Raw genomic sequence first — 20,782 nt, 5'->3', positions numbered from 1 at the left:
ATTAGAGAGAGCTACCAACCGCACTGGGAGATAAAAATAGGCATCTTCAAGAGCTGAGGTCTTTTACGTGATCATCAATTTACTGTGTCAAATCTAACATAGCGTGGGTATTTCAGAATGGTATTTCCTAATTCTGATGTTTGAGTTTTTACAATAGGAGACATTCAGCAGATTTAGGAAGGTGATCTGAAAATTGGGCTTTTGGGGTTCCTTATTTGAAACTTAATCCTTCCTGAGCAGCCGAAGGTACAGATCCACAGAAGCCCTAAGGCATAACAGCACTAAAATATGGAGACTCACCTCCCAAGCTTTGACTTTTTTTAGAACATCAGCCATTTAATTGGACCCGATGTATTTTTCATACCAATTTTGCAGTCACCTCCAGGCCGTGTAGATGTGTAAGATCTTTTCTAACAGCAGACAAACTCTAGAGTGTGTTGGTTGTGAGAAGAATGGCATCATGATGGATGTTAAGTCCATTGCAGCCATCCCAGGGTACAGCACTGACCTCCTGGGCTGGCAGCTTCTCACACATCACAGCTGTGGTTACAAACAGCATTACAAGCAATGATGTCCACGACGTAGAGCTCCATAGTGTTATTTCCTCCTTTTTCATTCATCTTTAGTTCTGCTATGGTTTTGAAGCTGAGAATGATAATTTGTACTTTTTTTTTTTTTAACTTCTGGGCACCTGGGCATTGTGGAAATAATAATTCATTTTTTATATTTATTTATTTGTTGTTTGTTTCCAGGATACAAATAAGAATTAAAACACACTGGGCCCTTCAGCTGGCTCGACTGGTGATGGTTCAAGCCAGCCACGTGGACTTACAACAGCCACAAATCCGGCCTGGTTATTTTTAATACTTCTTGTGCGTCAAAATTGGCCTATCCCAATTTGCTTTTAAAGCATCCTTGGAGTGTGACTCCATTTACTCAGACCGTATTTGTCTTGAGTGCACTTTTACGAAATAGCCATAAGCACCAAAAAAGCCACGTCTGTAATGCAAACAGTGCCAGACAGCCTGACCCCCCCGGGGGTGCCGCCAACAAATCGATCCGACAGCTCCCGACAAGGATGGAGCGGAGCAGGGCTGTGCCCAGACAATAAGTGCGTTATATGCTCCCCTTCAGCTGCACTTAGCCTCACTTCAGCCAAAGAATGAGACTGTTTCAGGAATCGTGTAAATACAGGCTGCGCAAAGACTCAGCCTTCCTGTTTGGAAAAAGAGAATTTGAAAAATCTGAGAAAACAGGGAGCTACGTGTGGGAAGGGGTGAAGTGGAGGGGGTGGGAGGGAGGGATGGACAAGGTTGGGACAGGGAGGCAGAAACGGGATAGAGATGAATTAGAGGAAAGGTGAAAATAAGTATAGAGAGTTGAAAAATAAGGAAAAGAAAACAGAGACAAAAATACAGTGAGGGGCACTGAAGGGAGCTCTGCATGTGCTTCACTGCTTCTCTGAAAGTTTGCACATTCACTGCGCTTTGGTGTTTTCTCTCCAGAGGGGACGGAGGTTCCCAAAGGCAGCACCATCAACCCTTCCACCTCAGCAGCCCACAGAGGTGATCAGCTATTGTGCTGGTGCTGGGGCTGCAAGCAGTGCTGAGGGTCCCCAACCCCACTCCTCTCATTTCTTCCTCCAAAGCTGGACTAGGGGGAACTGGAGAACCACAGAGCCTGCAGGAGCAAAAGCAGAGAGGACTCGGGCATTGGTGTGGGGAGATCTTCAGGCTGGCACCAGCACCTTTGGGCTGCCGCTAGCCTAGGATGTGCCCTAACCTGCCGCATGGTCTCCCACCTGCTGCAGGGTCCCTTTGGACCTGCTGTGTGATGCTCCCTACATCTCGCAGGACGCCCCCTGGGATGTCCCCTGGCTGCCACGCGATGCTCCCTACTTGCAGTAGGATGCTCCCTGGGATAGCCCTCGGTTACTGCGGGACGTCCCCCCAGGACCCACTGAGCGATGCCTCCGGGGATGTCCCTCGGCCGCAGCGGGACACCCGGCGGCTCGCCCCCCCGACGTGCCCCGGGCTGTCCCCAGCCGACCGCGGGTGCCCCCCCGCCTCGCCCCGGCCCCGCGGAGGGGTGCGCACGGCGTCCCGCGGCGCTGCCAGGGCGGGGGTGACTCACGGCGCGGCACGGCAGCCCCCAGCTTTATAACGGCCGGGGCGGCACCGGGACGGCTCCACCGCGCCGCGCCCGCGGGGAGCGCAGGGGGCCGGGGGCCGGCAGCATGCGGAGCCTGCGCGGAGCCGCGCTGCTGCTGCTGCTGGCGTTGCTGCCCGCGGGGCGCGGAGCCGTCATCACCGGGGTGAGCGCCTTCGCACGGCACCGGACGGCACCGGCGGACGCGCCGGCGGGCGGAGGGCTGTGCGGGGGTAAAGGGTGCCGGGCTGGGGGTCTCCGGGATAACCGATAGCGGGACGGGGGTCGCGGGGCTGTGTGGGCGCCGGAGAGGCGCCGGGACTTGTGTGGGTAAGCGACAGAGAGACGTGCGGGGCTCCCTGGGGCTGGGGATGAGCGGAACTGGGGGTCTCCCTGCGCTGAGCGACACCAGAACTTAGGGGGCTCTCTGGGGTGAGAGATGTCCGGTGGCGGCGGGACCCGCGGGGCGCTGCGAAGGATGCGCAGCACGAGGTCTGTGCCCGGGGCGCTGCTCACGGCGGGGCGGGGGCTCCGGCCCTCCCGCTGCCCCCGGCGCTGCCCGGCTCGGGGTCCTCGCGGCTCTTGCAGCCGTGTGTCCGCCCGGCGGCACCGCTACTGCCATCACCGCTACTGCCATCACCGCTACTGCCATCACCGCTAAACGCTGCTGCTTTTTTTTTTTTTTTTTTTAAAGTATGACCGTGCTGCTTTTTTTCCTCATTGCGAGCGAGTCCTCCGTTGTTGTTGTTATGTGTTTAGGCTTGAGATTTACTTTGCTTGTGATTATTATTTTTTTTTTTTTTCCCAAAAACGTTATTCAACCCAAAGCGTTGCATCACTCCAAAGTAAAATGATTTTTCTCGTGTTTGCTTTGGGTCGGTGACCCAGCTCTGGCATTCTTTCGGCAGCTCACGTGGCTGCTGGAAGCACCAGGCACTGCGGGGCCGTGCGGGCTGCGGGTGTCCTCTGAACTCCGGAGCAGCTCCGGGACGGCGCCGAGTGTCAGCGGGAAGGAATCTTTCCGTAGTTGAGAAACGAGTGTTCCTTTTCAACAGAACTGTTTCGAGCAACGAGGACGGGTGTATGTTAGCCTGTCGCTGAGGTTGTGGCTACACCTCTAAAGCATAATGAATAAATTAAATAATTGCGAAGCTCTGAATCATAGATTAAAGACACACAGCGTTAAAAAATCAAAAACGTTGATACTAAAAACGTTACATTGGTAACTACTGCAGTGTGTTTCTGCTCGAGCTGCTCTGATGGGTTTTTGGCTTCTGAATGAAAAGGGAAATCTCAGGTGGAAGCTGACATACGTGTTCTCATCCACATCCTCTGAGACAAAGTGCTCTTTGCAATTTAAGACTCAAACAGAACCTTGTGGCAGCTCACGTGCTGATTTCCGCTGGCTTCGGAGCCAGCATTTCTCATGGACTTTTTCTCAGGCTGTGTTTTCTACAAAGCTGTGTGAAATGGGGCACTGAGGGGGGATGAGCTGTGCCCAGAGCACGGCAGGAGGGTCGGGGTGAACTCATGTTGCTGCTCACTGTGAACAGCAGCACTGGGGATGCATGCTTTAAATCAAACATTTTGGAAGGGGGATCTTAAAAACTCTGCCAGATGAATATATGTGTGTGCATGAGAGTGAGTTCTAAACCATAGCATTGTTCAGCACTGCTTGCCTCTCCCCAAACTGTTCTGCATCCCTTGCACTGCTCTGCTGCAGGCAAAGCGACTCCAAGACCATCAGTCCTGTATCTAGGGTAAAATTATACCATCAGAAGGATTGTTTTATTTTATTTTGAGAGAGAGAAGAAAGAAAACAAACATTACCTACCTGGAAGGCTGCACTGGTAGTTTTATGGCCACGCTGTTCTTTTAAGTAAATATGCTGCATGTTTGGGCTCGCTCACGGCACAGAGCTCTGCTTCCTTACATGTGTTGAGGAGAAGTGCTGGCCATTGGGTTGCACACATACTGACAATAATTGCAACAGCTTTTCCCTAAATTACTCGCTGATCTGGCATTGCTGTTTGAAATAGCGCAGTGTTTACTCAGCAGAGTGCAATCTATTGGCATTTATCATGTAGATCCCAAGGTGAGACCTGTAGGCATTGACTCAATGACTGTCCTGCTGCGCAGCCTTCCTGGCTTTTAGGTGCATTTTTAGAAGCTGCCTCTTGCTGTGCCTCTGGCCTCTCAGCCCCACTGCCAGACATGAGAGCAGCAAGCTGCCTGACCCTACTGTTGGGGCATCATCAGAACCTTTAACTAACAGAATTTCTCACTGCTTTGGCAATGAGTGCATATGATTGAGAGTCTGATGATCTTCTGGTCAACAAAAAGAAAGATGTGCAGTAACCTGTTCCAAGCCCTAATACACTTCATGGATTGCACTTCATGGTTTCTGGTTTTTGAAATATACCCAGTAGCTTGTATTTTAGTTTGTGCTTATCTAGGCCACAAAACGCATTGGATAAGTGACTGATAATTTAAGTTTCCCCTTGAAGGGTATGTGCTACTACATTTTCTTGGGCATGGGCACTCACACAAAGAGTTTTCAGTTATACAGTCGGGACTTCTTTTAGTTATATGTAATTCTAGGTAACAGCCATACATTCCCTATTTAAACTGATATTTTATCTACTTCCACTTGCAGTTTGCTAATAGAACCTATCAAGCACTTGCATTTGAAAGGCACTCAACCATCAGACATTACCATAAGAAGCTAGAAGGAATAGGTCTCTAGAAGTCTTTAAATTCATGGATGATTTCAATTCTTAGCTTCTCTGGAAGATGGGATTCCATTTGTCTGGTGCCCTGTGTCCTCGCATCTCCCTGAGCTCCCTTAGGCTCTGGCTATGGGTGGAAAGTATTTATGCAAGCAGAATAAACAATTTCACTTTCTGGAACCGCAGGCCTGCGACAGAGACCAGCAGTGTGGAGGAGGGATGTGCTGTGCTGTCAGCCTATGGATCCGCAGCCTGCGGATGTGCACACCGATGGGCAATGTAGGAGAGGAGTGCCATCCTCTGAGCCACCGGGTGAGTAGGGTGCAGGGCTGCAACTGCAAATGGTCATAGCCCCTGTGGTTATAGGCCCTGTGATGTGCAGAATTGTAACAGCATCCTTATCCCTGGTGGGGATACAGGCAGCAGACCCCCAGGCTCTGGAGCTTTCCGCTCCATCCTTGTTGGGACCAGGTGGAACAGAGCTTTGTGTCCCCATCAGTGGTGACCCCATGGCCACACCAGCACCTTGGAGACCTCCAGGGGACCTACAGATATCTGGCGATTGGCTCCCCACCTATTGCTTTCCTTCTCAGCAACTAGATGGTGTCAGCTTGATGCTATTAGCAATCCAATGGCATCACAGGGCAGGGTCTGCAGCACGTCTGTAGGTGGCATCACTGCTATTATGCACCTTGCACATAGATCCTGCATCCCTCCTGTGTCTCTGCTATCACCCATCCTAAACCCAGAGCTCTGCATATGGAAGGTTTAGAACATATCACTTAGGCTGCTGGAAGCTGCTGTGAGTCAGTCCTGCCAGCAGCAGAGCTGTGATTGCAGGTTCTGTGCTGCGCAGGCAGCCGAGAGGTGCGATTCCTGCAAGCTCTGCAGTCGGTGACCCAGGCTGGGCTGGGGTAAGGTGCAGGGAAGTAGGAAGGGGTACTGGGCAGGGAGAGCCAGCCACTGAGGGACCCTATGGTGGCACAGGCTGCAGGGCACTGCTCTCTGAGCGCTCCTACCGCAGCTCTGCCGTGGCCGTGCCCTGCTGACACCCGCATTCCTCCTTCCAGGTGCCCTTCCCAGGGCGGCGGATGCACCACACCTGCCCCTGCCTCCCCAGCCTGGCCTGCATGCGGGCATCACCCAGCAAGTTCAGGTGTTTGCCGGACTTCAGGAAAGAAGACGTCTTCTTTTAGCAGGAGCTGCTCGGTGCGAGGAGCCGCCCGTGTTCTGTTTGTTGTTGTGATGAGCAAGGTACTCGTTGGGGACCCCTCTCCCATCCCTTCCTGCCTCACCAACATCACAGTGATGATGCTGTACTGTGCTGTAGCGGCCAAAGTTTTCTGAAGGACTTTCATTTTGGGGTGGGCGAAGTGGGATTTGCTGCGCAGTGCAGATTTCAGACATCAGCTCTGTTGCTGGACAGTCCTATTGTCTGTGTGGCTCCAGCTTAACACCAGAATGAAACCAGCCACAATAGTTATCACCTTTGGAAAACTTTGGCTGCGTTTTTACACTTTGGAATGCTTGAATCGAACTGAGATTTGAATAATTATACGGAGTGAAGCATATGACAATTACCAAAAACCCACCTTTCCATTTCACTCCTTGGTTAATATAACTATGTGTAAGTTAGGCACACCTCCATGTTAAATGTTTAACCAATAGATGTAGATTTTACACTTTTAAAAAGTGGCTGACAGAACCAAAGCACTTCAATACTCAAAGCATTACAAGACTCTGTTATTTTAATACTCTGAGATTAGGAAAAGTCTTTGTTACTGGAGTTGGTGTAAAACTACCTGATCATCCCAAACTATGTATTAAGATGCAGTTTATATTAAAAAAGGAACCCTGACATTTATTGTAATGGGCTGCCTGACTTCTTGTATATGTACCGAATTTGCTGTGTAAAAATTCTGTATCAGAATAATGGCAGTATATTATTTGATTTATTTTAATATTATAACATTATTTTGTCATTGTGGTTTTCAGTTTTTATTCAGTGTAACCTGTGATCGCATCCCTGTTATCACAACCAAGCTGTGCTCTGGGAGTGGAGGATGGGGAATGTCGGAGGAGTTAATGTGAGAGGTTTGTCTTTGCACGTGCCTCAAAGCCTTCAGCCTGTCAGACGTGCAGTTGGTGGGTTCTCTATGGAGTACCATGCAACTCCACGCTTACTTGTGGCCCTGGAGATGGAATTCTGATAGTTTGTGTGAGGTTCACACATTTCTGCTCTCAGACACGCAAACGTATGCTGACTCTGGGAAAGGGAAGCTGTTCATCTTCCAACAATCAGAGCCTTTGCTGGTGGTGGTGATGGGATGGAGCAGCGAGCGTGCTACACTAGAGCAAATACCTGTACTGCTGAGAGGACACATGTCCCAGTGCATTCACCAGGCACCTGCCCCCACGGCCCTCTGGAAGCAGCAAGCAGCCACTGGAGCTGCTGCTTTGGCATTAGAAAAATAGAGAGACTTGGAGAGATTGGAGGGATAGCATTGCACCTTTCTGGCTCAGAGCAGCCCAAGTCCAGGGCTCATGTCCTGATGCCAGCATTCCTCTTTACCCACTAAGACTTGCTCAGGTTCTGCCTGGGCTTCCATTTTTAGGAAGGAACACAGAAGCAGCCCAGTTGTGTGTGTGTCCCCACCTCTCACTCCATTCATCCCCACAAAGCACTCAGAATGGATCACGGCAGCAGCTCTCAGCCCTGCTCCTGGCTGCCAGTGCTGTGACCCTGCAGCAACTGCAGGCCTGGTCTGCATCAGCTTCTGGCTGTAGTGCTCTCCTTCATCCTCTCCACTTAAGAGATCCATGCTAATGCTGAGTGCAGTTTTATTAATATTGGAGAAATATTATTAATTATTAATACAAATATGTGCATTAATCTTTAATGTTATATTAATATTGATATTACAGGCGTGTTACAGAATAACGATGCTATCACTTCAAGCTGGGAGAAGTTCCCTGTTTATCCCAGATTTTGGCTTAGTAAAAAGCCATTATAGGAAAGGACACTGCAAAATATAATGAGCTGCTGCCTTAATTTGATTCCTTGCTAATTAGTTAGGTGAGGCGAGGTGCTTTGCAGGGCAGGCAGCACCTGTGAGCCTGAGGGATGGGGAGCAGCACAAAGCCCAGCTGGAGTGTGGCCTTGTCTGCACTCTCCTGCATATAATCCCCCACTGGGTAATACCCCTTTTGAAAGCCTTACAAAGTCTTTGGGTGTAGGCAATGGTGTGTAACAAATTCTCTTGGCTGTTGGGTCAGTGGGGCTGAGATCTGAGCAGATTTTGTTTGCCCTAAACAAGGCCTGGGTTGTGCAGGAGGAGCTGAAGTTAGTGCAAGGCTGAGGGTCATCCAGGTGGGCTGGAGAACTGGAAAAACAGCCTGTACCTGTGTGGGGTTGCTATAAGGTATGTGAAATGGGGTATTTGTGATTCTACTCATGTTATTATGAAGGTGGGTTGGAAACCTTGGGCTTGTTATTGTCTTGTGGCTGCGCCATGTGAGATCTCATCGTGTGCCCAACAAAGAGGCCCTTTGCTGATCTGCACTGTCAGCACGATGAGCCCTGATGCTGTGCAGCCCCAGCGAGCAGAGTGCAGCCCTGGGTCCTTGTGGACACCCTCCCACTCCAGCAGCACTCTGATTTGTTATTACTGCACAGATGGATATTCAAAAGAAACAGAAGGTGCTGAGAGTCCCTTGATTTAAACAAGATGTCTCAGGAATTTGATCTTGACAATGTGTAACATGTTTTTCAGAAGGAATTAGAAAATTGCAGGAGGAGAAAAGGCTGTGCAAATACAAGGGGATTTTGATAACGGCAAAATCAATGTGCCTCTCTCTATTAGATAGAAATGAAATGCCAAAGCAGCGGGGGTACAGCTGTTACTGATCAATGCTGTGAGCACAGGAATGGAGATGAGCTTAATGCACGTCAGACTTAGAGAAAATCACCTACAATTTCCCAAAGGGAGGGCTTGGGTGTGTGCAGAACCAGCCCAGGGCAGGAGGCACTGTGTGGAACCCAACGCATGGTGCTGGGCTCCATATCTCTGCCACTGCCTTGCAGCACATGGAAGGGATCAAATTTGATTTAAATGTAATGTGGTTTTGTAAACCCTACAGCTGGAACACTTCTCAGCAGCAGATTGAAAGGTGGCTGGCTCCCAGTCTGGTGAGCAGAACCAAGCCCTGCTTACTTCTCTTGCACATGTGAGCATGCTTTGTTGTGCTTCATGTGGGTATCTGAGGGCTCTTTCTCAGCACAAAAAGGAGATTTTCTTGTCTCCTTTTTTTTTTCCCACTCACATGGATGAAGCCTTACCAGGAGGGTCCCTGAACCCTCTTGGTTCAATGGTGAAGCTTTCTGGCTGCTGGGTTGTCGTCATTTCACCCTCCACTCTGGTTCCTCTGAACTCCCTGAAGTCTCGAACAGACCTTTCACGCATTGCAACAGAGCCTTTGGTGACCTGGGGCTGGCTTACATCAGCACTTTTGCTCAGGCAGAGGTTGTGTAAGCGTAGAGTAAGGAAACGTCGTCCTCTGAGTGTTTGGGATCTACAGGGACAAAGTGGGCACGCCTCCATGCCCAGAGGTGATATCATACCGTGGCTTCACGCTGCCCTGTCAGCTCCTTGGCTTGAGTGCCCACGTTCCCCTTGGTCTGACTGTACATTGCATCCTCAGCTGCCTTCCTCTGCACCCAGATGTTCTCTGCCCAGCTGGGTTTGGCCTTGCAGTGCTGTGTATGGGGCCCATGGAGGGGGAACGAGCAGGAGGGCCCCACTGATTCACCCAGCTACCGGGCTGCTCACTGCCTCCTTCAGCTCCCGGGTGACAGATGGGAACAGATTGAGCGGTTTGATGGAGGGAGGTTATATTTCACTAAATCATCCCTCTTTCTCTCACTGTCAGAAAGCACCCAGACTTCAGCTCCACTTCTGATTCTGCCTGTGTTTCCCCCTTTTGGATATTTTTTTTTTAATGGCAAAGCCCTTTTGGCTCTACCTCTGCTAAATTTTCCAAGAACTGCACTGGTGTTTATAAGGAGAGATATTGGGTATTGTTCCTTTCTTTCACTGTCTGACCAATTGCTGTCAGACAGACAGGATGTGGTTCTGTGTACAAGTGCTCCTGGTTTTTGCTACCCCATGCTACTCAGGCAGAGCCCTGGGCACAGTGTGGCTGCTTGCTGTGGGTGGGCACATGGGCTCCTGCTGTGCCGCTCACAGATGGAGCACCCTTCCTTCCCTGGATGACTTGTTCCAATGATTAATCATCCTTCCACAAACATAGGACTGCATTTTTTAATGGCACACCGGTAAATAATGCTTTAGGAAGGGTGTCTCTTCGCTGGGAGATTGCCTGATTGCTGCCTACTCTATCAGCACTGATGAGTGCCTAAAATTAGCCAGGACTTCACAGTTCCCTGTGTCCTTGCAAGACTCGCTTTGAACTTGAAAGCCTCCTACACAAAGTGCTCTGCGGCATCAACCTGGTCACAGCAGAGGTGAAAAACACAGTGCTGAAGAAAGTGGCCTTCCAATAAATGCATCCACAGTCAGACCATGCGTGACTCATGAGATCAAAGGCATAGTGCAAGTGTTGAGGTCATTAAACATGAATTGAAATACAGAAATGCAATGGCTTGCATTAAAGGCTTAGCTTGACTTTAAAACTGAGTGATGAAAGCTTCTATAGTCAGTGATTGTTTGCCTGTGATAAAGGTCTGCTCTGGCCTTCAGTGGCTCTGGGTTTTACAAAGGTAAGCCAGAATAATTAATCATATTTTCAGATAAAACACCAAGGTGTGGAGCAGCCAATGACATGGGCCAAGTGAAAATGGGCTCAGGGATGTTCAGCATCAGCTCTAGGGAAAGACAGAGTGGTGCAAAAGGCCCACTGGAAATTCAGCCCTCAGTCACCAACTCTACAATTAATGGATGAGTGAAGACTGAGTGAGGCCCTATCAATGACATAGCATCGTTAGAGGGCACCAGCATGGGAAGGTGTTGGGGTAAGGCTTCTATCAGCCCCTTCCTAGCATTCTATGCCAGCTTTTAGGAGAACTCCTTCAGGGATGGTCTCTCTTTGATGGCTCCGTTGCTGTGGTTGCTGTGTATGTTATGATACTCCTGGGTTTACCAACAGCCAGCATAGGAGATGCTTCCTGGTTCCTATCACAATGCCTAATTGTAGCCTTTGCAGTTCTGAGCAACTATGAAAGAAGCCGTGCTAAAAATTGTAGGGGGGATCGTAGGGGAGATCTATTAGAAAACAGCTCCTTTGTCGTGTTTATTATAACACTTTGGTTTGAGATAAACCTATGTTGTATGGTTTCTGGGATGTTCTGATGTCACAGAATCCCTCCTCTGCAGCATAAGTTGATGCAGTGCCTTGAGCCACCTGGCATCGTGTTCTGCCTGTAGGTGTGCATCGCTGCCCGAGCCACTGCTCTGCTGGGTGCTTTGCAGGCAACTCTGAGCAAATGCCAGCACTGCAAGAGGAAACGTAACTGTTTGTAACCATGTAGGCAGGTGGCAGAGATCCAGCCCAATGCTGAGCATCCTTTGCTTGGAAGGGAGGGACAGTGCCAGCTCTGAGCTGAGCTCGGGGTGTCCTGGGGCAGTCCTGCAGCATATGGCAGAGCAGCCTGCCGGAGGTGGAGCTGTATCACAGCCAGGTAGAGCCCCGGGGAAGAACTGCTGCTATAGGAATAAGCCAAATTCCTGCCCTTTTCCTCAAGGCAACTGACTTCACACTGTTCTGGGAGGCAGTTTTGTCTCCCCTGGTGCAGACTTGGCACTGTCAGAGCAAACAGCAAGAGCCCATGGGTTACGTGTTCCCTGCACACCTCCACCACCAAATATGAGATCTTCAGGCATCAATGTAATACGCAAGAGTTAAATATTTCAGCTCTTCCCAGCAAACTTTCCAAAGCTGAACAACAGAGGCACCCTGCAGTATTCACAGGCTCTGAGTGCTGCGAAGCAGAGATGCCCATAAGGCAGTACTTGTTGAGATTTCAGATCAGTGTCACTTTTCACGCTGGCCTGATATAGAAATTTGTGCTAAAGCCTCCGCTGACACAGCATAGCGAGATTTCTGCTGGGTATACTTGCAAGGAATGTGTTAAATACCTGGGGAGTGAGGGAAGATGCCAGCAGCAGTAAGATTTCCCAGTGCAGCACAGCAACTGCAACTCTTTACCACAGCCATGCAACAGCAAGCGTGCTGTGAGCTCTGACCAGACAGTGGAGAGTCTCCAGGGGGGATGATGATGGCATTTCATGTGATGCCGACTCCTGTTGCCCAGAGAATATGAAACCATCACAAATGTCCTGTTATGGGTTATGGAAAGAATTTGATCTGCACGTTGACTGAGCACAGGGAGGTGGGAGAGGTGAGTGCCCTGCTGCCATGCAGCCCACTAAGCTCACCATAGCTTTGCATTGTGGTTAGAGGGAATGGGAACAGGTTCAAAGCATCTGAGTTTCTGCACGTGAGCCCAGCACTTGCACAACAAGCTGCAATAGCTTCCCGTGTGGCCGCAGGAGGTAATTATTGCACTCAGCTCCTGCTGAGCTCCGTCCATTAGCACTTTGAGGCAGAGCACTGGTGTTCTACGGGCAGCCGATGGCACAGAGCTCACAGCTGCTCCTCTGGGGTCCTACCAGCACCAGAGAGGGCTTTCAGGACTCAGCCCATTCTCCTTTGCTTTACTCCTCCACTTCACAGCAGGTGTCATCCTCTGACTCCCCTTCTTCGAGCATGGCCAAAGCAGTTAATCTCTGTGACCCACTTTCCCCATATCCAGACTGAAGGACGCTGTGAGAATGTGTTAATGCTGTGCCTTGGCGATGCTCAGCTTGGTTGTTTTTGTTTGTTTTTTGAAACTTCCTTATCTGTTCTCAGATTCCAGAAGGAATACTCATCCCCTGGTGCTCCCCTAGCCCTTGGCATGCTCAGCCCCAGGCTGGCCTTGCAGAGCAGCGCTGGTCACTGAACACTGCTACATTTTCTGCCACCTATCTGTCCTTTTATACTTAGTTTCACTGTTTTTTTTTTTTTTCTTTTTCTGGAATGAAGCTCTATTGTTCAACACCCTAGAGCCTGAATTAAAGCTACTGGAGTTCCTTCTCCCTTGTGCTGGTGAAGCTAGAATCATTAGCAACCTGGTATTAGAAGGACCTCAGGTACCAAATTATCTTTTAAAGGCAACAATTCTGTCCTAAGGGAAGTCCTGACAGGTCTCCGTGCAAGCAAAATGTACAGTAGAGACACCCATTTTACATCTCTCTGTATCTTTTTGCTATGGGTCTGGTTGCCACTAGTGGTGACGAGGCAGCGGTTCCATCCAGCAGACAGCAACCAGACCAACCCACCTAAGGGCATTTCATCACCCCCTGTATGTCCAACCTACTACACAACTTGTGCTTAATTTTCCTGGAAGAGAAAAATGTGGTCCTTGCAGCTTTTAGGGCTGTTTTAAAATAACTGCTCTCCCATCTCTGGGGTTTAAATAGAATCATAAGCACACTACTTATAGCTGGGATGCCAAAATATCTGACACTTTTAATAGCATAAGTGAGGAAACATGGGCTGTTTCCTAAATGGGCTGCATGAGAACTCAAGACTTCAGTTGGAGATCACAGTTCTAGGCCCCAGAGAAATACTTTATCTGCACAAGAGATTTCTTAAACTTTAAGGAGATGATTCTGCACAATTTGGAATCCCATAGAAAAGAACTAAACAGTAAAGCTGGCACACAAAGGACATTTGGAATGCAATTACTAATAACAGCATCAATGCATTGCACGTTCCTCTTCACAGCAGCTCTACCTGGATTACTCATCCAGGTTTACTAGGCCACAAACTGGCACTTGAGGATGAAAAGACGAGCAGTGCTGATAGCCAGCTTCTGCCGTGACCTGAAGTTCTGACAGTGTTCCTGCTGTACCCAGATGCACTTTCACTAACAGATCTGGAAGCGATAGTCCTGCTTTGTTCTACCCTACCCAGGAGCACTGTCCTTAACAGCCACACTACAGCCATTGCTCAGCTGATGGTTAACAGCCTCCGACTGCAGAACTGCTTCCAGCTCAGGCGTGATTTCTTCATGGAAACGGAGCTTGTTGCTGTCATTGTGCGACAGGCAGCAGCGCGGCGCTGACTGATGTTTGCTAAATGCTGCACAGTGCACCTGAAAGCAACGCATCGGGCACGGCTTCCTCTGAGTCACATCAGGATCCTGCCATCGTGCTGCCAGCTGAAACACTTCCAAAGAAGTTGTTCTAAATGAAGCAAGTTAGGATGTGCCATGCTGAGTAAGTTTAAGTTATCCATTAAGAATACAGTTTGAGACCAATATTACCCAAGCCATCACGTTAAGGAATTGCATCACCAATTAAAATCAGTGATCCACACAGTCTCTGCTCTACCATTGCGCTATATAAACCTGTTGCCCATCATGAACTTAAGTCTCCTTAAAAATAGCATCAGTCATTTTTATTGGTAAAAACACCTAAATTGAGATCTAACAGCAAGTAAGGATTGTGCTTGTCCATAATAACCTCGGCTGTGAAATCTACTCAGACACAAGACATACAACCTTCCAGATACACAAGCTATTTGTCAGCAAAGCAGAATGCTGCCATTCTGAGACAATTACATACAGTAAAGGTTTTCAAGATTTTATTAAAGAAAACAGTCAAAATGTACAAGTGTTACCCAGGTTTGTAGATAACTTCCTATAAAGGCAGTAAAATATGAATTTCAATCTAGGTTTTTAAAAACTGCTATAGTTGATTAGTTTTAAAGTTGGTATTTTAAAATCACATTTCACAAATAGTTCTGAAATATTACCAAATAAATAGTGCAACGAGAAAATCGAAATTAGTTCTACACTGTTTGCATGTCAGGCAAAAGTTGTAAGTAACTGCTTCAAATACTCAAACCATTTGAGAATGAATGAACCCACAGATCCCACCAAAAACCGACTTCCACTAAACCACACCAGGAACGTCCTCTTCTTGTTCTTCACTGAAATCAAATGATAAGAAAACAACACCTCTTGAGGTCATCAAAAATAACTTTAGTATAAAATTGTCTTGGCTTTTATCAAATATTACATGAGTAAAATTGTTAAGCCTTTATCAAAACAGACAGGAATAGGAAAAAAAAAAAAGAAAACGTCATGGCCTTAATCCATATCTGTTGGAATCATGTCTAGAAACGTTAGAAGCAAGACCAGAAACTTGGAGCCCTGTTTTGTTGTTAAAAACCACATAATCACAAAGAGAAACAGCTTCGTACAGCCTAAGGTTTGGGGGTGTTCTGCTCAAGTACCTGTTTCCATAGTCAGCAACCTGTTATGTTCTGGAGAGCACACGCAGAGTATAGAAAAATAAATAAAATAGCTTCTTACAGCCTAATGTTTGGGTGCCGGGTGGTGGCTCAGTACGTCCCCCACAGGTCACACTTTCTTGAGATCATATGCAGAAACATGGAAAATGGTATCCATCTTTCTTTTTTATAGGCTGAGGAAGCCCCCCTACATCCCAAAGCTCTTGAGATCGCACAGGATGGTGCCCTGGGTGCTCTGGATGCTTTGGCAGCACGGGAAGTGGGCTCGGAGGCAGACCCTGAGCTCCTTGTTGAAGATGAAGCAAAGGATGGGGTTGACCCCAGCCTGGGCAAATGTCATCCAGACAGAGGTGGTCAGGTACACCTGGGGGATGGAGCTGGCCTTAATGAAAACCCGCAGGTAGCAGGCCACAATGTAGGGGGACCAGAGGAGCAGGAAAAGCAAGGTGATCATGTAGAACATCTTGCAGAGCCTTTTCTCCATCTTAAACTCCTCCAGCACCAGCAGCCTCTTGATCTGGCTGTGGGTGGCCTGCCTGATGCCCACCAGGGTGGGCGGCGTGGGTCCCCTACCAAAGCCAGCCGTCCAGTTGGCCGCCGCCTGGCCCGTGGCCCCCGGCCCATGGAAGGTCCAGTTCTGGCTGATGGCCGGGACCAGCTGGGCCGGCTTCATTTTGCGGTGGCCGTGGATGAAGAAGAGCAGCTTGATGTAGACCAGGTGGGTGGCGGCGATGACGGCCGCTAGCATGAGCATGAAGCCCAGCGTGTCGTTGGCCTTGACGTAGCGGTGCTCAAAGATGCACTGCTCCTCCTCCCGGATGAACTTGTAGGTGCCCACATCGAAGACGGGAGGGAAGGCCATGGCCATGGAGAGAGTCCACACCATGCACACCACGGCCAGGCAGGTCCAGCCCGTCATGCGCTTGGCATAGAAGCGGTGGTGGGCGATGGCCATGTAGCGCGTGACCCCCACGCAGAAGAGCAGGAAGGCGGCGTGGAAGCAGAAGAGCACGGCCAGGAAGGCCAGCACCTTGCAGCTGAGCAGCCCGTGGGGCCAGGCGGCCCCGCTGCGCACCGACAGCATGACGAAGGGGAAGCAGGCCAGCGAGCGGAGCCCATCGGCCAAGCAGAGGTCCAGCAGCAGGTAGTACGGGGCACGGTGCAGGTGTCGGTCCTTGAGGATGAGCCAAGCAAAGAGCACGTTGCCTGCCAGGCTCACGCAGAGGATCAGCCCCAGCGTGGCCAGCTTCAGCCCGGAGGCGCTCAGCAGGCCGCCGGCGCTGGGCAGGTGCGGGCTGCTGCTGCTCCCCAGCTCGCTGCTGTTCGCCATCGGGTCCTTCTTCCTCCTCCTCCTCCTCCTCTTCCTCCTCCTCCTCCACCTTCTCGCGGCAGGCCCGGGGGCTCAGCGCCGCGGCAGCGCTCCGGGGCCGCGGGCCCCGCCATCACCGCCGCCTTCCGCCGCCCAACCCGCGCCGCGCGGCACCCCCATCCCCGCCGCCGCCGTTCTCCCCCCTCCGCCACCGCCGCCGCCGCTCGGGCGAGGAGCGGCGCTGCCGCCGCACTCCCCGCGGGCCATGCGGCTACGCGCCCCGCTAGGGCCGCGCCCCGCGCCGCCGCCGCCCCATGGAGGGGAGGGATGGAGGAAGGAAGGAAGGAAAGAAGGGGCTCCGGGGGCGAGGCGCGGAGCGGCGCGGACCCCCCTCCCCCCTTACCACCGCCGAGCTGCTCGCCGCCGCGCGGGGAGAGGGGCCGGCCGAGCCTGCGCACAGCGGCGGCGGCTCTGCCCAGCTCCCGGCGAGGACAATGGGGTAAATCCCCCTCCCTCCTTTCTTCCTTCCTTCCTTCCCTCCCTCTCTCCGCAACTGCCTCCGCCCCCCGCGCAGCCCGGCCCCTGCGGAGCGCGGGACCGAGGAGAGCGCGCAGCGGCGCGGAGCGGTGCGGAGGTTCCGCTGCCGCAGCGCGGCCCGGAGCGGAGCTACCGGTCCCCGCCCCGCTATCCGCCGCGGAGCCGAGCCGCTGGCGGTGTGCGGGAGGGGAGAGGAGGGCACGGCCGTGCGGTGCCGGCTGCGCGGCGGCCTCGGAGAGGTGGGGGCGGAGGGGTGAAGTCATGGCTGGAGGTGCGTGCGCGGCACAGGTGGGTGCGCACCCACGGACGTGCCCGCTGAGAGCCGCAGCGTGCGGGTATCCGTGTGGCAGAGATGTACCTCGCCGTGCCGCGGTCAGAAGCGCGCTGCCGCCGGATACATCCATGCCGGAGCTCTCCCCGTGTGTGCGCGGAGGGAAGATGCTGCCTGTTGCTGCGGGTGTCCCCGCTGGGCAGGGAGTGCTTCAGAGGGTGCAGCTCTGCAGCGAGCTGATGGACAGACATCTCAGCGGGAACACAGAGGCAGTGCCGCCTCTTCGAGTCAGAGCCCTGACATGTGGGATCTGATGCACCTAAACAGGCAGAAAAGAAGGATATTTAGGGCAAGGCCCTGGGCACACTGAACACGCTAATGCAATTATTGTGCTGCTGCTGGCCTTCCATCATGGCCTCTCGTGAAGGATGCATCCAAAATCCCTTTCAAAGGATTAAAAGCCATCAGTAAATTCAATGTTACTCCAGAAACAATTGCAAATAAATTGTCTGCATCAGCCCCAAATGCTGGTTCTGGTGGAGAAGCCTTCAAGCAGGGCTTTGTGAGCGGTGTCAGAAATCTGAGCTGGGGCTGCGTGTGACCTCAGACATCCGGAGCAGCTGTAGTGTTTGGACACTGATGGAGCCTACAGCAGACTTCAGCCCAAAGGCTGGTTGAGGGCAATGTGTCCTTTGCCCATGAGTCTGGTTTGGATCTGGTATTTATTGAGTGCAAAGAAATTCTAAAAGCACACACACACAAAAAAAGGCAGATAATTGAGGCTGCTTTTTGCTTTCTACCAACACATCTGAGCTGTTCTCAGTAGTTAGGTTTCTCATTGGCACTGGAGTTGTGCTGTGACAGAGGATTGCCCACAGGTTGCTCAGTGCTCTCTGCAGTCTCCCACGCAGGCACTGCGGGCGGTGACAAGCTCTGGGTGTGTGGTGTCCTCTTGGCAGCTGGCACCAGGAGCAGCTTTCTATGGGAGATGGGGGGACCTCGTGCCTGGGGCACTGGGGCCACCGCCTGCAGCCCAGGACTGGTTGCTCCTGGGCACACGGGGGAGCAAAGGGACCTTACCTGCTATGGGAGCTCTGTGAGCAAGGCAGCAGCTCATCTTCTTCTCTCCTCTGTGCCTCCCTGCATGAACACCAGTGCAGCTGATCTTGCTTGGGCACTGCTGTAATTCACAGCTGCTGTGCCAGGCTCGCAGCAAACTGCTAGCTCATCTTTCTTCCACCTGTAGCTTGGAGAGAGCTTAAGTCAGAAGGAAGTGCAGGGACAGTCACAGTGTTTTCACCACGTGTCCCTTGGCACCACTGCAGCAGCAACCAAAGTGTTATCTCCTGGGTGATCCAAGGGAAGCAGGAAATGTCAGGATGTGCCTGAAGGTTAAAATCTGAGCTCCTGCCATAGCAGAGACACTGCTGGGAAGTAGAGTAGGTGGGAGCAGTCAGCCACAATGATTTTGCCATCACATGCAATTCAGGCAAGGACAAGTTAACAGGTACAGTAATTGAGGAATGATAGAACCATTAAAGTTGGAAAAGATCTCTGTGATTTCTGAGTCCATCCCCAATCCATCCCCACTGACCAGGTCCCTCAGTGCCACATCTCCACAGTTCTGGAACACCTCCAGGGATGGTGACCACACCACTTCCCTGGGCAACCTGTACCAATGTGTTATTGCTCCTTCTGAGAAGAAATTTCTCCCAACATCCAATCCAAACCTCCTCTGGGCCATTCCCTCTTGTCCTATTGCTGTTACCTGGGAGCAGAGGTCGACCCCCACCTTGCTACACCCTCCTTTCAGGGAGTTGTAGGGAGCTGCAAGGTCTCAGTGATACTTGGTGACAATGACACATTAAGGTAACGTTCAGATACTGGTTAATGTGAAAATAAAATGAGAGGCTCTATGTCTACAAAATTTATGCTACTACCTCAAATGCTTTGAACGGGAGTCATGCTTGCCTTCTAAGCATGGCACAGCTGTGCTACATGGCAGCAAAATGAGGGAGGGCAACTTTGGAGCAGCTTTGGGAAAGCATTGCACAGGTGTTGGGGCAGGGGGTTGGGGCAGGGCAGGCACAGAGCGCTGCCATCAGGCTGAGTGTGATTCCTCGGTCAGCAGGGCAATAACAAAGGGTTTGGATGTGGCTTTGTTCACAGAAGTGTTGGCACAGGCACACCAAATGAACGAATGACAGCAAAGCAGATGGAGCATTAGTGTCACTGCTGAACCCAAAATTGCTTTGCATGCATTTGGAGAGCGGCATCTGACAGCCCTCGCATCTTCCAAGGGCTTCTCCCCGGCTGTGCAATATTCCATGTGCTCTCCTGGGGAGGGAGGAGAGAAGAGTGGAGGAGTGCAGTTGGCACAGCGGGGAGCAGACTCGGGTCTCCTCCAGCCCTCAGAGATGCGCTACTGCAGAGCAGCACTCCTTCCTGCTGCACTGATCCTCCTCCACAGCAGCAGAACGTTTTGAACTCCAGCAACTCCTCTCATTTTTCCCCCATGTGACTGTGAGTCAGGCTGAGCTCCTCTATTCTTCTCCATAATTGAGTAGGAGATTATTTTGACTGGAAATAACCAGACGCAGGTATCATGGCTGTGAGTGCCTCCGTGCGTGCCACTTGCTGGAAGTTCTGAGCGCCCTGCAAAGGGAGCGGGCCTTTAAAGTGCACTCAATGGAGAGGGAAGAAAGCAGAGGGGAAGAATAGCTGCTTCCTGCTCGCTTCTCTCACTGCCTCTTCTCCACTGAGCCGTTGAATGGCCAGGGACATGCTGCTCTTCTGAAGCTTTTGCAGCACTCCCCTGCTGCAGGGCACAGCCCCGGCGAGGCACAAGCTGCCCACAGCAGTGCTGAGCAAGCTACAGAAAGTCCTTGCTCTGAGGTCTCAGGGCCATCTCCCCATTAACAGATTTTCCTGTTAGTTCTCTTCCTTATGGGGCTACAACCATCTGCCCAGTCTGTGCTTCACACCTTTGTCTTGGTGGTACACGTGATGCATTTTGCTTTTTTCTCCCCTTTTTTTCACGTAGGTATAAACTAGCCCAACAAGGTATAACAAGGAGCATAACTTGGGATGATTCTCTAAATTTTTCATTAGCTGATTACCTGTGAGCACTTTGGGGATAAATCTAATTGTCAGGGAGAACTATCGACTTATTTACATTGCTGGAGGGATCCTGTACCATTGGTGACATTAGTTCAAAGGTTGGTTTATCAATAAGAGTCTTTCAATATAATCTCTACTGAGGAATACAAAATAATGACTTGCAATTATAAAGTATAGGTTCTTCTCTTAGAGAGCCGTTAACACTACTGTGCTCTTAAATTGCTGCTTCAACAAAGGCACTCTCTTGGTTACTTTTGAAATACAGAAATAGCACATAAAAAGCTTATG

At 50.9% G+C, this 20,782-nt stretch overlaps 3 protein-coding genes across 3 annotated transcripts; 1 reads left to right on the top strand and 2 right to left on the bottom strand.

Annotated features, from left to right (window-relative positions):
• Positions 1-2,160: 2,160 nt before the first annotated feature.
• On the top strand, positions 2,161-6,859 carry PROK2 (prokineticin 2). Its single transcript, XM_085235692.1, has 3 exons — positions 2,161-2,314; positions 5,064-5,189; positions 5,948-6,859. Exons 1-3 carry the CDS (start codon positions 2,237-2,239, stop codon positions 6,071-6,073), a joined length of 330 nt encoding a protein of 109 aa, XP_085091818.1. The 5' UTR covers positions 2,161-2,236; the 3' UTR covers positions 6,074-6,859.
• A 7,518-nt stretch (positions 6,860-14,377) lies between these two features.
• On the bottom strand, positions 14,378-16,739 carry GPR27 (G protein-coupled receptor 27). Its single transcript, XM_010718732.4, has one exon. The coding sequence runs from the start codon at positions 16,585-16,587 to the stop codon at positions 15,445-15,447; it is 1,143 nt and encodes a 380-aa protein (XP_010717034.1). The 5' UTR covers positions 16,588-16,739; the 3' UTR covers positions 14,378-15,444.
• On the bottom strand, positions 16,590-17,668 carry LOC146543434 (uncharacterized; the record flags this gene model as incomplete). Its single annotated transcript, XM_085236161.1, has 1 exon — positions 16,590-17,668. A coding segment is annotated over exon 1 (918 nt), but the record flags the coding sequence as incomplete, so codon positions are not given.
• Between the last annotated feature and the right edge of the window lie 3,114 nt (positions 17,669-20,782).

This window comes from Meleagris gallopavo, chromosome 14 (assembly GCF_905368555.1).
Source record: "Meleagris gallopavo chromosome 14, MGAL_WU_HG_1.1, whole genome shotgun sequence".
Lineage (NCBI taxonomy): Eukaryota > Metazoa > Chordata > Aves > Galliformes > Phasianidae > Meleagris > Meleagris gallopavo.
The sequence above is the reverse complement of the archived record's forward strand: the minus strand, read 5'-3'. Positions and strand labels throughout refer to the sequence as shown.

Bases quoted from the DNA above. Each gene is read 5' to 3' on its own strand.
- PROK2 (XM_085235692.1), top strand. From the start codon at position 2,237: ATGCGGAGCCTGCGCGGAGCCGCGCTGCTGCTGCTGCTGGCGTTGCTG. The intron at 2,315-5,063 runs GTGAGCGCCTTC...CTGGAACCGCAG, and splicing joins GCGGAGCCGTCATCACCGGG to GCCTGCGACAGAGACCAGCA. The intron at 5,190-5,947 runs GTGAGTAGGGTG...TCCTCCTTCCAG, and splicing joins GCCATCCTCTGAGCCACCGG to GTGCCCTTCCCAGGGCGGCG.
- GPR27 (XM_010718732.4), bottom strand. From the start codon at position 16,587: ATGGCGAACAGCAGCGAGCTGGGGAGCAGCAGCAGCCCGCACCTGCCC.